This window comes from Talpa occidentalis, unplaced genomic scaffold, assembly GCF_014898055.3.
Source record: "Talpa occidentalis isolate TD23 unplaced genomic scaffold, MPIMG_talOcc4v2.1, whole genome shotgun sequence".
NCBI lineage: Eukaryota > Metazoa > Chordata > Mammalia > Eulipotyphla > Talpidae > Talpa > Talpa occidentalis.
In genome coordinates this window covers 14901463-14914693 of record NW_026555331.1, presented here as the reverse complement: position 1 = coordinate 14914693, position 13231 = coordinate 14901463, and the positions used below count along the sequence as shown (strand labels likewise).

Sequence of the window (13231 nt, the reverse complement as noted above, 5' to 3'; positions counted from 1 at the left end):
AGTAGAACAATTGCCATTAATTTTTTTTAAAACTAGCGTAATCCCACAAGAGTTCTGATTTGAAAGACATTGAAATGGATGTAGATGTAGTGGCCTCTGGCAGCTATGTGTGCTGCAGTCGCTCTCAGGGGCACTGAGGGTACATCAAAGTGCCTCTACTTTCAAGAGTCTTCAGCAGCCTCAGGCCTAGGCAAGCAGCCAAATTACCCTGATAGTAAACAGACCCTATGTGCCACAGGACTGTGAAGGGAGGAGAGAAAATGGGCATATTCCACTTAGCAACTTATATTACCACAATTTTGGTGTGACTTTTTTTTCTTATTTGTATTTAGTGGGAGGAAGCTGAAGAAAAGGACTTCTATTTGCAGTCAGAAAAGAAAGCTGCTGCCCTTTCAGATGCTTCTAGAAAGTTGTTTCTAGAGAAGGAGCTAAATGATGCTTTTGAATATGCTGAACATCCCTGTAAAGAAGGTATGTGTGAATGCCTCTCTCTTCTGGTATCACACATCCATTCATCTCACATGGCCTGTCATGAATAAATGCCTGTGTTTTGGCCCTTTTGTCAAATTACCGCTTACCTACAAGGTCGTCACTAGTCAGCATTTGTATGGTCAGAGAGTGGACTGAGGAGGTGACACTATTAAGCAAACAGCTCCTGTTGAGAAAAATTTCTCAACAAACCCCAGAAATCTGACTACAGAATTGAGGCTCCCAGAAGACAGGGGTGGGGTTGCCCAGTGCACTGTGGTGGAGGACTATGGGTAATTTGTGGTGGATGTGGCGGAGACGTATCTGAAGAGGTGTGGGCCTCTACCCCTAAATCATGTAGTGTTGTAAACCAATGTTATCTCAAAAAGAAAACTATTTAGTAGGAAAAAAAGGTCTCAAATCCACTGTTAGCTTTGTTCCTAATTTAAGTGATTGTATCCCCAACTCCAAAAAAAATTGCTAATAAACAAAAGCAGACAAGTTCTCTGGTGGCATTTATCCAAGTCAACATTTGGCTTTTAAATAGAACCATGTAGAGCAGGTAGTGTGTTAGACGTTTTGTTCAAGAAATTTGAGTTTTAGAATGTTCATTTCATTGATTTTTTTTTTTTTTTTGCAACATTTACCTTTAACTGTTGTCTTGTTGCTAACATCAGAAAAGTTGTTAATTTTACATTTTGCTTTCAAGTTTCTTTAAATCAGAGGAAAATGCAGTTGGACGCCATGGAACGAGATCTCATGGAGAGAGTGAGAAATCTTCGCCAGAGACTCACCGCCCAGGCTCGGAACCGACGCCACATGCCTCACCTTCTGGCCACGTAGGAGGCTTGTCAGCTGGAAGTGGTCAGATGCCTATTTTGCAATCAGTGATACTGACTTTTAGATTATTTATTTTTAAATTCCTATGAAGATCAACCTTTTGTATAGAAAAAAATTGTGTATAAAAATTATGTGTCCTATTTATTGCTGATGCTTTTTGACTTGTAAATGGTTTCTTGTACTTTTCAAAAAGATGTTTTTTGAAGCTATTAAAGTGTGTATTCGACCCTTTCAGGTTGCAAAGACTAGCATAAATCTAACTGTAGTTGACACGGCCTTATTTTTAAGATAAATGGGAGAGATTAGGAACAGGAAACCATCTCAACAGCTGTACAACCACAGCTGAGAGCTCAGCAGCCCCTCTAGAGCCTGGGCCCTGCAGCCTCAGCCTCAGCTCTGCTCCCACCCGAGCAGCAGGCGAGCCCTGTGCCTCAGAACTTGGTGCCCCTGTCTCGGTTTCACCAGCCTTTCCTGCCAGCACCTACTGCCGCCCCCTCCTGCTCTCAGCACCCCTGCGGGGCTGCTCACAACTCATCTTACACAAACCACTGACTTCTCTCAACCCATTTCTAAAAGCAGAAACAGCTCCCCGACTTGATGTTTAAGTAAGAAAATATGTATGAAGCTCCTGCTACAGTGCTCGACATATAGTAACTTGTTTCTGGGCTCACGAAGCATAATCTTACGCTAAACCGAACACTTACAACAGGCAAAGTGCTCTCTTTTGTCCAATAGGCAAAGTCCTCAAATTAAGCTTTGTCTCTGTGTGAGGCATTGGCTTCCAAGAGTGCTTCGTTCAGCCGAAACTGCCCATTTCAGTTGGTTGCAAACATGCTCAGGGCCCAGGCTGGTGTGTTTGGCAACAGGAAGAACGCAGGATATAAAACAAACAGCTCATGATGGGAACTTCCATGGGCTAGAAATTGCTGAGCTAAGATCATTCAAATTCTAAAGTACTGTCATTCCGCTGGCCAGAACCAACTGCATATTAAAAGTTTTTAGACCTCTACTTCAGGCCCTTAAGTAGAATTCATGCCTATTCAGTGATTTTGCAAATACACACCTCAGTTCTGGTATTACAGTATTCATTTTCTAGTCAGTGAAAATGAGTTATGCATACTCTCTAACCAAGTGAAGAAGTGCCTTTTATACATTCCTCAGTTTTCTTGGTGCCTACATGTCTCCCAATAATCCTGATAAAGACACGGTTTCAGCAAATTTCAGATTCGTGGCTGAATCTCTTTGGTCCCATGTTCTTGATTGACATTACAAAGGTCATCATAGTCATGAAATCTACGAAATAACATTTCTGATGGTCTCTTCCTGCTTCTTGGTATTCTATCTGCCACCTTTCCCCAATTTCTTGATAATATAAATTCTCTGGGGATTAAGTAAAGGTTGAGCGTTGCTAAAATTTTCCCCAGGCTGACTACATTCAGCAAGTTTCTCTCCAGTACACCCTGGAGTTTATCAAAGAAGGGCGCTCCTAAGGCCTTTTCCTATTTCTAACATTCATGTGTTTTCTCTCTGGTGTGACTCGTACAGTACAGGGTTTCAACTAAACCTTCTCTGTATCAACCACACTTTACAGAGTTTCTGTCCCGCATGAATTCATTGGTGTCGGATAAATCACTCACTTGGTTAAACTCATCGGTGTCGGATAAATCACTCACTGCACTCATAGTCTCCTCTGACGTGGATTCTCTGAGGCTGAGCCAAATGTGAGCATCGCTAACAGCCTCGCAGGCGGTCCCGTGTCGACCAGCCTGGTGACTACAGACTCCAAGAGGCAGAACATGGGTGCCCTTGTCACAAGTTCTGGACTTAATGTTTCATCTCATACCACTCTGGGTTCAAACAGGAGACAAGCCTTCTGATCATCTGAAGGGGGAAAATTGACTAGAAGGAATTACTAAACTAAGACATCTAAAGGGTACCTAGGACTGAGGAGAGTAGGAAGCTCCCTCTTCCTTCCCTTCAGCCCAAGGCTCAAGTCCAGACCTAGTCAGAGAAGGTGTGGCTGCAGACACTGGGTAGTGGGGTGGTTCGCTGGGCTGCCCAGGCCAGAACTGGCCCACAGGCCCTGGGCAGGAGTCTCCGGGCACAGGCCTTGTGGTGCAGTTGGGTATAAGTGCTCAGGGAGTGAGGGTGTGTGCATTGTCCTTCTTGGGAGGTCACAAGAAACCAAGACTGGTGGGCAGGTGCTCAGGGCACAGCTGCCCGAACCAGACAGGAATGTGCCTGCCTGAGTGGGGAGGACTGTGGTGAGGGGGTCATCAGGCTGGGGCTAAGTCACTGTGTGCGCTGGCACACGACTGGGGTAGAGCTCACGGGACTCCCCACTCAGCACACTGCTGGTGGACCTCCGAGCAGGCACAAGAGTCAGCAAAAGAGCACACTCAGCTAGGGAGACGCCCATTCCTCCTGCCAAGTCCTGAGCACCCTCTACTGGCAGCCCAACCTCAGGTCCATGGTCGGAGATCCGCTTCCAGGGCCCAGCCCCTGCTAGCAGAGCAGGCCCCGAGAGTGGACCTGGAGCCGAGAGGCAAGAAAGTGACAGCTGGCACACTCTGCAACCAGAAGTAACTGCCAGCGCACAGAAGTGTGGACCCAGGACTGGCCTTTCATCATGTTGCAATGCCAGTTTTCCCTGGCACAATGAAGATGAAGATATCCAAAAGCGCAAGAAGGTAGGAATTTGGACTTAGCACATGAAACTCCCACTCACCTCCCAAGTGCACGTCTGCGAACTTGCGAAGCTCTGTGCTGCCTCCGCTGCGGGACCTGGCGACGGCCAGCTGCCTCCGTCAACCTGCTCCTGACCTCAGTGCGTATGCTGGGGTCCCACAGCAGCTGTTGACCGAAATAATCATAATCACTGTGAAGTGGACTCAAAGTTTAAAGAAGAATTTATTAAAGAGGTGATTCAGAACGAAACTTAGGACCCTGATCCAGGAGAACAAGGTCAGACTTCAGAGTGAATGGCCCTCTCAGAGTTTCTGGCCTTGGTCTATATTGAGCAGTTACATCTATAGAAAAAATATGAAAGAGCTATGGGGCCTATAGCAGGGCTATAGTGACAAAAGGACAGTGGCTAATGGGGGACAAGTCACTGCTGCCTCTTCACCCTCATGCATGACCGCCAGACCACTCAGGCTCAGGGAACAACAATGGGGCTTATTTGACAGGGGAAACAGTCTCTGAGGCCACACGTGGCCAGCTCTCTCACCCCAGATAGTGTCCACCGTGTCCAAAAGTCCTAAACAAAAAGTCACTCATCCAAGATGGCGCCATCTCACCAACAAGGCCCTGGAGGGTGTGGCAGCCAGCAAGCAGCTAGCCAGCGTCCAACTCACCACAGCTGGAGGCGCCCACAGGTGCAGCCACTGAGATGACGCCACAGCAGCCACACCACAGCCACCCGTCAGGACCGACAGCACTGGGCACTGGACAGCAAGAGAGGCAGCGGCCCTGGGGGGAGGTGCTGGACAATTAACAGCTCTCAGAGGTGACCCAGACTCAGGGTAACCAGTCCCATCAACAGAGCTGGCCAGCGCTGGCCAGTCGTGAATGTCTCCTGGTCACTAGGAGCCTGCAGCTTCAGAAACACCAGCATTAACGGCTCTCCAAAGTGACCTGCACCAACAGCAAACAGCTCTTGGGGACAGGAGGCTCCTTTCAGGTGATGTCAGAGGCAGGGCCGTAGGGGGGTGGCCCCTGCTTCTGCAAAGCCCTGGGCCTTCTCATCTTTCCAGAGGCCAGGAACAGAGTCTGTCTCGGGAACAGAGCGCATCAGGGCTGCAGACCTGAGAGAGGCCAGGCCCGCCCCGCCCTGCCTTATATCCTTTTTCAGGGGCCTGGTCCCTCCCCACTACAAGTCTGACTGGACCGTTTTCAGTCCTAAGGCTGACTGGGCCGCAGCACCAATCAGCTCAGAGCTCGCACCTGAGGGGCCCTTCTCCACGGGCCTCTCCACCGCCCCGCAGCTGACCCCAGGGGCCTCGCGCTCCTCCCTGCGAAGAAGGGCACCACCGCCGTCCACCGTCCACCATCACTGCTGGACTCTGCTGCAGCCTGAGCCCCCGTGGGGCCACTGGTGGTGGCATTAAAATGCCAACCCAAAGCAGTGCTCCGGGGCCTGGTGGCAGAGCCCAGTGTGGGGGCGGGGGTGTCTGGTTTCAAATACATAGTTATTTTTAACGAAAGGAAGACGACATCTAGTTATTCCCAGCACTTTCAGTTGACTAAAGATGTTGGTTTCTGACCAGCTCAGCTCACTGGTAAAGGAGAAACACTGCACCATTTCACAGGCATCCCTTGATCTCCAGAGCGGATCCAGCCAGAGCCATCTGAGCTTGCGAAGCTCTGAGGACCTAGGGCTGCCTGAGGCGCGGTCCGTCTACCCCAAAGGGTCAGGTGGGCCTCTCCCCGCCTTGGCACTGGAACTAGAGGCTGATCCATGCCAGTGCGCCATGGGGGCTGGGGGTGGGGGGCGGGTTTCTGTTACCATTATTCAAAGAATGCAGATTGTCTTAGAGCAGCGAGGGCCCTCACCCCTCCTTAACAGAAGATCTCATCCTATCCTAAGCTTCTGCCCTCTGCCTAGTTGAAAAAGCAACCACTACGCCCCCTTTTACCACCCAGAAGTAGTTTGGGGGTCCCATCTAGTTCCAGGTTCTCCCGTCAACATGTCATCTCTAAGAATCTCATCTTTACTCTTAGAGTACAGATGAGGTCACCCCCTCCTTATGCGACATCTCCCCCTCTCTGCCCTTGACCCCCCAGGTCCTAAAATGCAGGGTAAACATCCCTGGTCCACCCTGTTATTCTTTAGAATCACAACAGGTGAATTCTCTACGTGTGTGTTATTAAATTGATTGTTTTTCCTTTGCAGACCCATTGGGTGCTGTTTTGATTGCTCGCCCAGCCTGAGAAGAACCCAGATGGGTAGAGAATGATTTCTTTTGTACCCTGTAGGGTAAGGAAAAATGTCAGGCTTTTCTGCCCTCCTGCCAACAGGATAGATGATGGATCCTTGCGGTCCTGCATGCATGCCTGATGGCGGCACCTGGAGGAGGGTGTGGGCACAGGTAGATGGGATTCACCTGGGCTAACACTGGATTTTTAAGGGCGGCGTCACGGGGACGCCAGCAGAAACCGAAAGAGAAACCGAGAGAGAAGCAAGAGAAGCAGAAGCTGAGAGAAGGCTGGAGAGCCCAGAGAGAGTGAGGATTGGCTGGGGGCTGGGAGGCCTGCCAGCCTCCCGGCCCCCCAGCACCCTCACCTGCTGTGTACCTGGTAAATCCCAATAAAAAGACCTGCAAAATGCCACTAAGGACTCTGATCCCTCCTTTACCGGGTCTGCTGGATCAGAAAACCTGCACTGTGTCCATTCCTGACCTTACATACCCCTACAAATCTTTTATCCTAAAAGTACCTTTACAGTCATGGGAGGTGTCCAGCCAGGCCTTTTTCTCAGGCTCCTTCTTCCCATAATTCATAACTGGGACAGGGGCTCGGTGTGTGGACTTTTCCCCGTTGTTTCTCGCCCCAGGGTTCTGCACATGAGCGAGAATCATTGCTCTACGGATCCCAACCTCTGGAGGCGGTCCTGGCGGCTGGAGGCAGACATTTTTCAACAAAGAAAACTACAGAATTTTATTTTGGGGATCCACATAGCACAGACCAAGTGGCAGCATTCGACTACCGAAGACAGCCATTTACAGCAAAGGGCGACCACGCAGCGCGAGTATTAAGGAATTGGGGGTTATTGATTATGCTGTCCCTAAGAATGAAATAGATCGGCGCCCACTCAAATGCTCTTTGGTGTATGTAAAAGGAAAAACTTCAGGTCTGGGGGCTGAAAACCTCTCAGTCATCACAATTACCCTGTTACTCATTTTCTAGACCCAAACTCATTTCCAGATCCAAAACCTCTTTCTCGATGGAAGAGGAAGCCAGCTCTCCTTGTGGAAGGATCTTGCAGAAGTGAATCCCTGCCCCCCAAAGAACCTGTTGCCATTTACTTGACTGAGTAGTTGGGGGAAGGAAACACCCAGTCCTTTCAGGGGTTGCTGGACCAGCCGACTCATCCCGATCCATTTAAGTGCTGTGGGTCTCTGGCCAAAGTTAAGCTAATGGTTGGCAGGTGGTGAGGGAACCTTGGGCCAGGTGGGAGCTGGACACAGGAGGGGCAGGAAACCAGCTTTGGTTATTTTCCGAGTCTACCTGAATGCAGACTTGGAGCAAACGCCAGGCAAGGGCAGACTGTCCACACCGCTATGACCCACTGTGCGGCTCCCTGGAGTGAAAGAGGCAAGGGAAACTCTCTGGAAGTGCTGCCCCGCCCCAGCCAACCAAGACCAGTGTCACATCCCTGACGGGAGAACTGTAGAGACAAGTGCCACGACAAAAGCTGGAAGACGAAGGGATGGTGATAGCTTTGGCCTCTCAGGTCAACAGGCTATTTGAGCCGTGAAGGATGACAATGAACAATCAGAAACTGAATTGGGGATGGCTGCAGTCACCGGCTGTGTGCAGTCACCGGCTCGGATGCAGCATCAGCACCGTCCCTGTCCCATCAGGCCCCAGCAGCTCCTGTGACCTTCCTAGGGCCTTCCAGCTCTGCAGACCCTACCAAGAGCCTCCACTTCGCTGCTCCTCAACCCGAACTCCTGGCCTGGTGTCCAGCGCCCTCCAGTGTTGGCGCTCTCATCACGTGCCCCCACATCCCACACCCAGGCCCATCATCACCTGGAGCCAGATGTAAGAATCTCCTGGTTGTTTCCATAGCTTAGCTACTGTAAATTGTGCTGCTATGAACATAGGGGTGCAGGTGCCCTTTTGAATTAATGTTTCTGTGTAGAAACAACCCAAATGCCCAAAAATAGAGGACTGGATCAAGAAGATGTGGTCCATATGTTATAGGACAGGGAGAGGGGCAGCCCAAACCCCGCAAACCTGCCTATTCTAAATGGGTTCTGCCATCCGCCGCATCAACACAAAACATAGGACTTTAATGGGAAGGAACTTTAATAAAACTAGGAAACAATACAGGAAAGGCAAAGAGTCTAGTTTCTAAATAAGCACCCAAAGTTACCCGTCCCCTCGTGGGTAAAAGTCCATCCATATGGGATCCGCCCAGAGCAAGGCCCCAAAGCCTGTCACAAGTCTAAAGCATCTTCCAGTGGGGACCCACAGAAAAGGGTCACAAACAACCAGACAAGCCCGGAAGGAAAAGAGCAAAATCAACATCAAGATAAAAGCTGCCACTGTCACCTCCCCACGGGTCTCACCCACATCTGTGTCACCCCGTCCACGACCAAAAGGCAAGCGCAGTTTCTTCACGTGTCTCTAGGCTCCATGCGCCTCCTCCAGGTCTCCTGGCTCCATGCTGCTTCCTTCCTCAGTCTCTTCTGCAGCTTCTTCTCTCCTGCTCAGCTCCACCCTCCCTTGGGTGGGGCAGGGAACCTCCCCCTTTCCTGGGGACCACCCTGTTACACATATACACCATGGAATATTACTCAGCAATCAAAAAAGATAAACACATGCCATTTGCAGCAACATGGGTGGCGCTGGAAGGGATCATGCTCAGCGAAATAAGCCAGAAAGAAAAAGAAAAATACCGGATGGTCTCACTCATAGCAGGAATCTAGAAAACTTAAATAAGGGACCAGGAAAATGAATAACTACAAGAAAGTGAAAATCAAAATCAACAAACAACTATAAACCAGTGACACACTAGGGGGGGGCGGAGAGAAAAGAGGACGGATTGTAACAGGGTGGTCCCCAGAAAAGGGGGAGGTTCCCTGCCCCACCCAAGGGAGGGTGGAGCTGAGCAGGAAGAGGAGAAGCTGAAGAAGAGACTGAGGAAGGAAGGAAGCAGGATGGAGCCAGGAGACCTGGAAGAGGCGCATGGAGCCTAGAGACACGTGAAGAAACTGCGCTTGTCTTTTGGTCGTGGACGGGGTGACACAGATGTGGGTGAGACCGTGGGGAGGTGACCATGGCAGCTTTTATCTTGATGTTGATGTTGCTCTTTTCCTTCCGGGCTTGTCCAGTTGTTTGTGACCCTTTTCTGTGGGTCCCCACTGGAAGATGCTTTAGACTTGTAGCAGGCTTTGGGGCCTTGCTCTGGGCCGATCCCATATGGATGGACTTTTACCCACGAGGGGACGGGTAACTTTGGGTGCTTCATTTAGAAACTAGACTCTTTGCCTTACCTGTATTGTTTCCTAGTTTTATTAAAGTTCCTTCCCATTAAAGTCTCCTATGTTTTGTGTTGATGCGGCGGATGGCAAAACCCATGTAGAATAGGCAGGTTTGCGGGGTTTGGGCTGCCCCTCTCCCTGTCCTATAACAGGATCAGGGCCAAAATAAAGGGGCGGGGGGGGGGCGGAATTGTTCGGGGAATATAACCAAGATGAAAATGCATACACTGCAAAAATGAAAAATGATGTAAGAATTATATAAAATAAAAAAAAATAATAAAAATCTCCGGGATCTCGGGGTCTTGTGTCACCTGCGGAGCCTCTGTTACCTGGTTTCGCGCCCAGCCCCCAGCCCGCCCAGGGCTGTGGACAGCCCCCCTGAGCTGTGAGCAGCCCCCAGGACCGTGAACGCCCCCCGGATTGTGAGCCCCCCGTGCTCCGGCCTCCCCCAGGCTGTGCAGGCCCCGCGACGGCAGGGCCAAGGCCAGGGGCAGGACAGAGGCTGAGGGTGGCGGGGCGAGGCGCCTCCCTCACGCTCCAGGGCGAGGAGAAGGTGGGATGGGATTCTTTTTGAGGGGCCTGAGGGTCCCCGCCCCCCACCCCGCCCGTGCACCCTCTGCGCACCCCGCGCCCTCCAGTCCTGCGACCCCTCAAGCGTGGCGCCCACCGGGCGGTGGGGCGGAGCCCGGAGCGTTTAGGGCGGCGAGAGAACCCCGCGTTCTTAGTCAGCACTGCGGAGGTGACCCCTGGGCGGGAAAGCGCAGGCCCAAGGTCACAAGCACAAATAAAACTTGTCCTTTTGGCCGGAGTAAAATATCGGGCTAACAAAAGTATTGTGCCCCGTGTGAGGATCGAACTCACGACCTTCAGATTATGAGACTGACGCGCTACCTACTGCGCTAACGAGGCACCTACGAAGCGCTTCCGCCCTTGGACTAATGAGGCTAGTGCGGCGGGCCCGGCGCGCATGCGCAGTAGATGGGGCTTGTCTTCGCTGAATTTTCCGCCCAGACTCCGCGGTTCCCGCGCGTCCAGCCGCGACCCTGAGTCTCCGCTGCGCCGGGTCGGCCCGCGCCCGGGGTCGGTTTGTCCATCAGCAAACTCTACGGCTTACTTTCCTTTTTTTTTTCATTCTTATGCACTTTATTTTATGCACATATGCGCATAAACATACATATATGTATGAACGTATGATGTGTGTATGTGTACATGTGTGTACATAAACATGCGTGCATGTGTGCATCCGATATACAAGACATAAAATGTCGTGTGTGATAGATGTGATGCCTGCGTGTATGTTGGTGTGTATTCATATGTATTGTATGTGTGCATATTTTACACGCGTGTGTAAACACACATGTACATGCTCACGTGTGTGTATGCACACATGTAGAAGTTTCATGACCCTTCAACCTAAATATTCCAGGATGCATCTTATAGAAAAACATTTTTCCCACAACTATTCACGTTGCATTTCCTAAAACTGCATTTATTTTTACTGAGATAAAGTTGCACTGTAACACTTGCAGGTGCGCACCCCTGAGAGTCCGCACGTGGGCCCCCAACTAATGAAAGCAGGGATTTTAATGTCTATGTACTACGACACGCGTGCACACCCCGCGCTGAACCCGAGACTTGCCCCGGAGGGACCCCGGCGCCCCCAGACTGAGGCCGCCCGCAGGGGGCCCCGGCTCGGGAACCCGCCCCCCCAACTGCAGCCTCGACCCCTGGGGAGCCCCCTCCCTCCCCGCGGCGTCCCGGACCCTGCGCCCCGCACTCTTGGGGTGTCCCGGCCGTGTCCCCCGGATCTGCAGGCCCGAGGCGCGGACCGACCCCCGGACGAGACCCCGCCCGGCGGAGGGAGCCCCCAGGGGCCGCGTGTTCTCCGAACCGGAACCGCGCTGGAACCGCAAACACAGAACAAACCCCGCAAACGCGAAGGTGCGCTGAGACCCCAGACACCTGCACCGCTGCCCGCGCGCGGACTCCCTCGCGGGGTGCAGGAAATGGAATAGGGGGGGAGGGGAAATTGTGCAGGGCGGGGTTGGAGGACGATTATTTACAAGATAAGCGCCATCATTTTGACAGTCTCGGGTACACAGAGAAATTGCAAAGACCAGAGTTCCCGAGAGCCGCCCTGCTCCTCCCGTTCCTGCTGTTTACTTGAATAAGGTGCGTTTGTTACCCGTCCCCCGCCGGGGCGCGGCCTCGGGCTGAATTCCCTCTGGGTCACGTGTCCTTAGTTTCCCCCAAATCCCCTTTTCCGTTCCAGGGTCTTACATTTCTCGGCCACGCTTCTTTAGGTCCCTCTTGTTCTGAGGCTTTCCCGAGCTCCCCTTGTTTTGGGGCGGCCTCAGCAGGGTTGGGACTGGCCGGGTGTTCTGCAGAATGTCCCTCCATGGCGGGATTTATGTGCTGCTTTCCTGGGACAAGACTTCACTGCATGCGTCTGAAGAGTTAGGGAAAGAATACCTGAGTGTGCTGTTTTAGGTTCATTCGTGTTTTACCTATATAAGTAAATTAATTTTATTTTTTGAATATTTATTTATTTATGCATACAGGCCAGAGGTGCCGGGTGTGGGGGGTGAGAGGATTCACCAGCGACAGAGTGGGGAACAGAACAGGCAGATTGACTGAAATCCACAGCTGAGGGGAGCAGCGGGAGAGTCAGGAGAGGTCTGCCACGCCATGTGGGTAGCTCCCTGGCCGGGCTGGGGATCGAACTCATGGTGCAGAGGCCGCAGGTTGCTTCATAGTGCGGTGCTTAACCCCTTGCACCAATTAATTTTAAAGATGAATTGGAGGCACTGAGAGGGAGAGGGGTGAGGGGGAAAAAGAGGAGGGGGAGGAAGGTGAAGATAAGGGACAAGAATAGGGGAGGGAAGGGGAAGGAGGACGAAGGGGGGGGCAGGCGTGGGTGAGGGGCGTGGGGTCCGGGCTCCCACTGCGCCCCAAACCCCAGGCTGCGGGGCCAGGCCTAGCCCCACGGCCGCGAGGGGACGCTGTGCGCGGGGTAGCAGCCATCACCCGGAGGAAAGGCTGGAGAGGCCAAGCGGCCTCGGCCTCACGAACGTCCCTTTGGTTCTAGTGTTTCCACATACTGCCCAGCCAGGGGCGCAGGGTGTGGGCTGGGGACACGGTTGGGGATCGGGCGGTGACCTGCACTGCGACTTGAGGGGACGTGGAGGGTGGACAGCAGGGTGTGCAGACATTCCAGGACTCTGCATGGAAGTGCCTGCATGTTTTAAATCCTTGCATACCGTTTTCAAGGACATTTCCCAGAGTTGCAACCAGATGAAACACACACACACACACACACACACACACACACACACACACACACACACACACACAGACGTTGCTGTGAAGAAGCTGGAGGGAGCCGGCCTTGAGTTCCAAGCTGAGGAAAGAAGCCTCAGAAGAAACCAACCAGGCCCTTGACCTCAGACTTGCAGCCTCCAGAATCGGGAGAGAAAACTGAGCCCAGCAGCCTGTGGCATTTTGTGTGACAGCCCTCGCTGCTCTTAGTCTTCCAGTTCTAGCACATTCGTTCTTCCCAATCAGGAACAAATCCTTCAGGGAACATCCTTGTGAGTGTGTTTGACAGTGAAGGCTAAAGAGCTGAAGAGCAGCCAGAAATATGTTCTGTCCTGGTTCTGGCTGGATTGCTGTTTCATCCCCAAGGGAGCACAAGAGGAATTTTCGAGGGTGAA

The 13231-nt window shown here is 51.9% G+C and overlaps 1 protein-coding gene and 1 non-coding gene across 7 annotated transcripts in view; one reads left to right on the top strand and one right to left on the bottom strand.

Annotated features, from left to right (window-relative positions):
• Positions 1-1556, top strand: part of TBC1D31 (TBC1 domain family member 31) — a 48279-nt gene extending 46723 nt beyond the window's left edge. For all 6 annotated transcript variants that reach the window (XM_037502114.2, XM_037502106.2, XM_054692001.1 and 3 more), the window contains 2 exons: positions 333-471; positions 1178-1556. In XM_037502114.2, the coding sequence (XP_037358011.1) occupies positions 333-471; positions 1178-1311 (273 nt within the window). In that variant the 3' untranslated portion in view covers positions 1312-1556. The remainder of the gene's footprint in view (positions 1-332; positions 472-1177) is intronic.
• An 8798-nt stretch (positions 1557-10354) lies between these two features.
• TRNAM-CAU (transfer RNA methionine (anticodon CAU)) lies at positions 10355-10427 on the bottom strand. Its single transcript has one exon. It is a non-coding gene; the product is annotated as a tRNA-Met (tRNA).
• Between the last annotated feature and the right edge of the window lie 2804 nt (positions 10428-13231).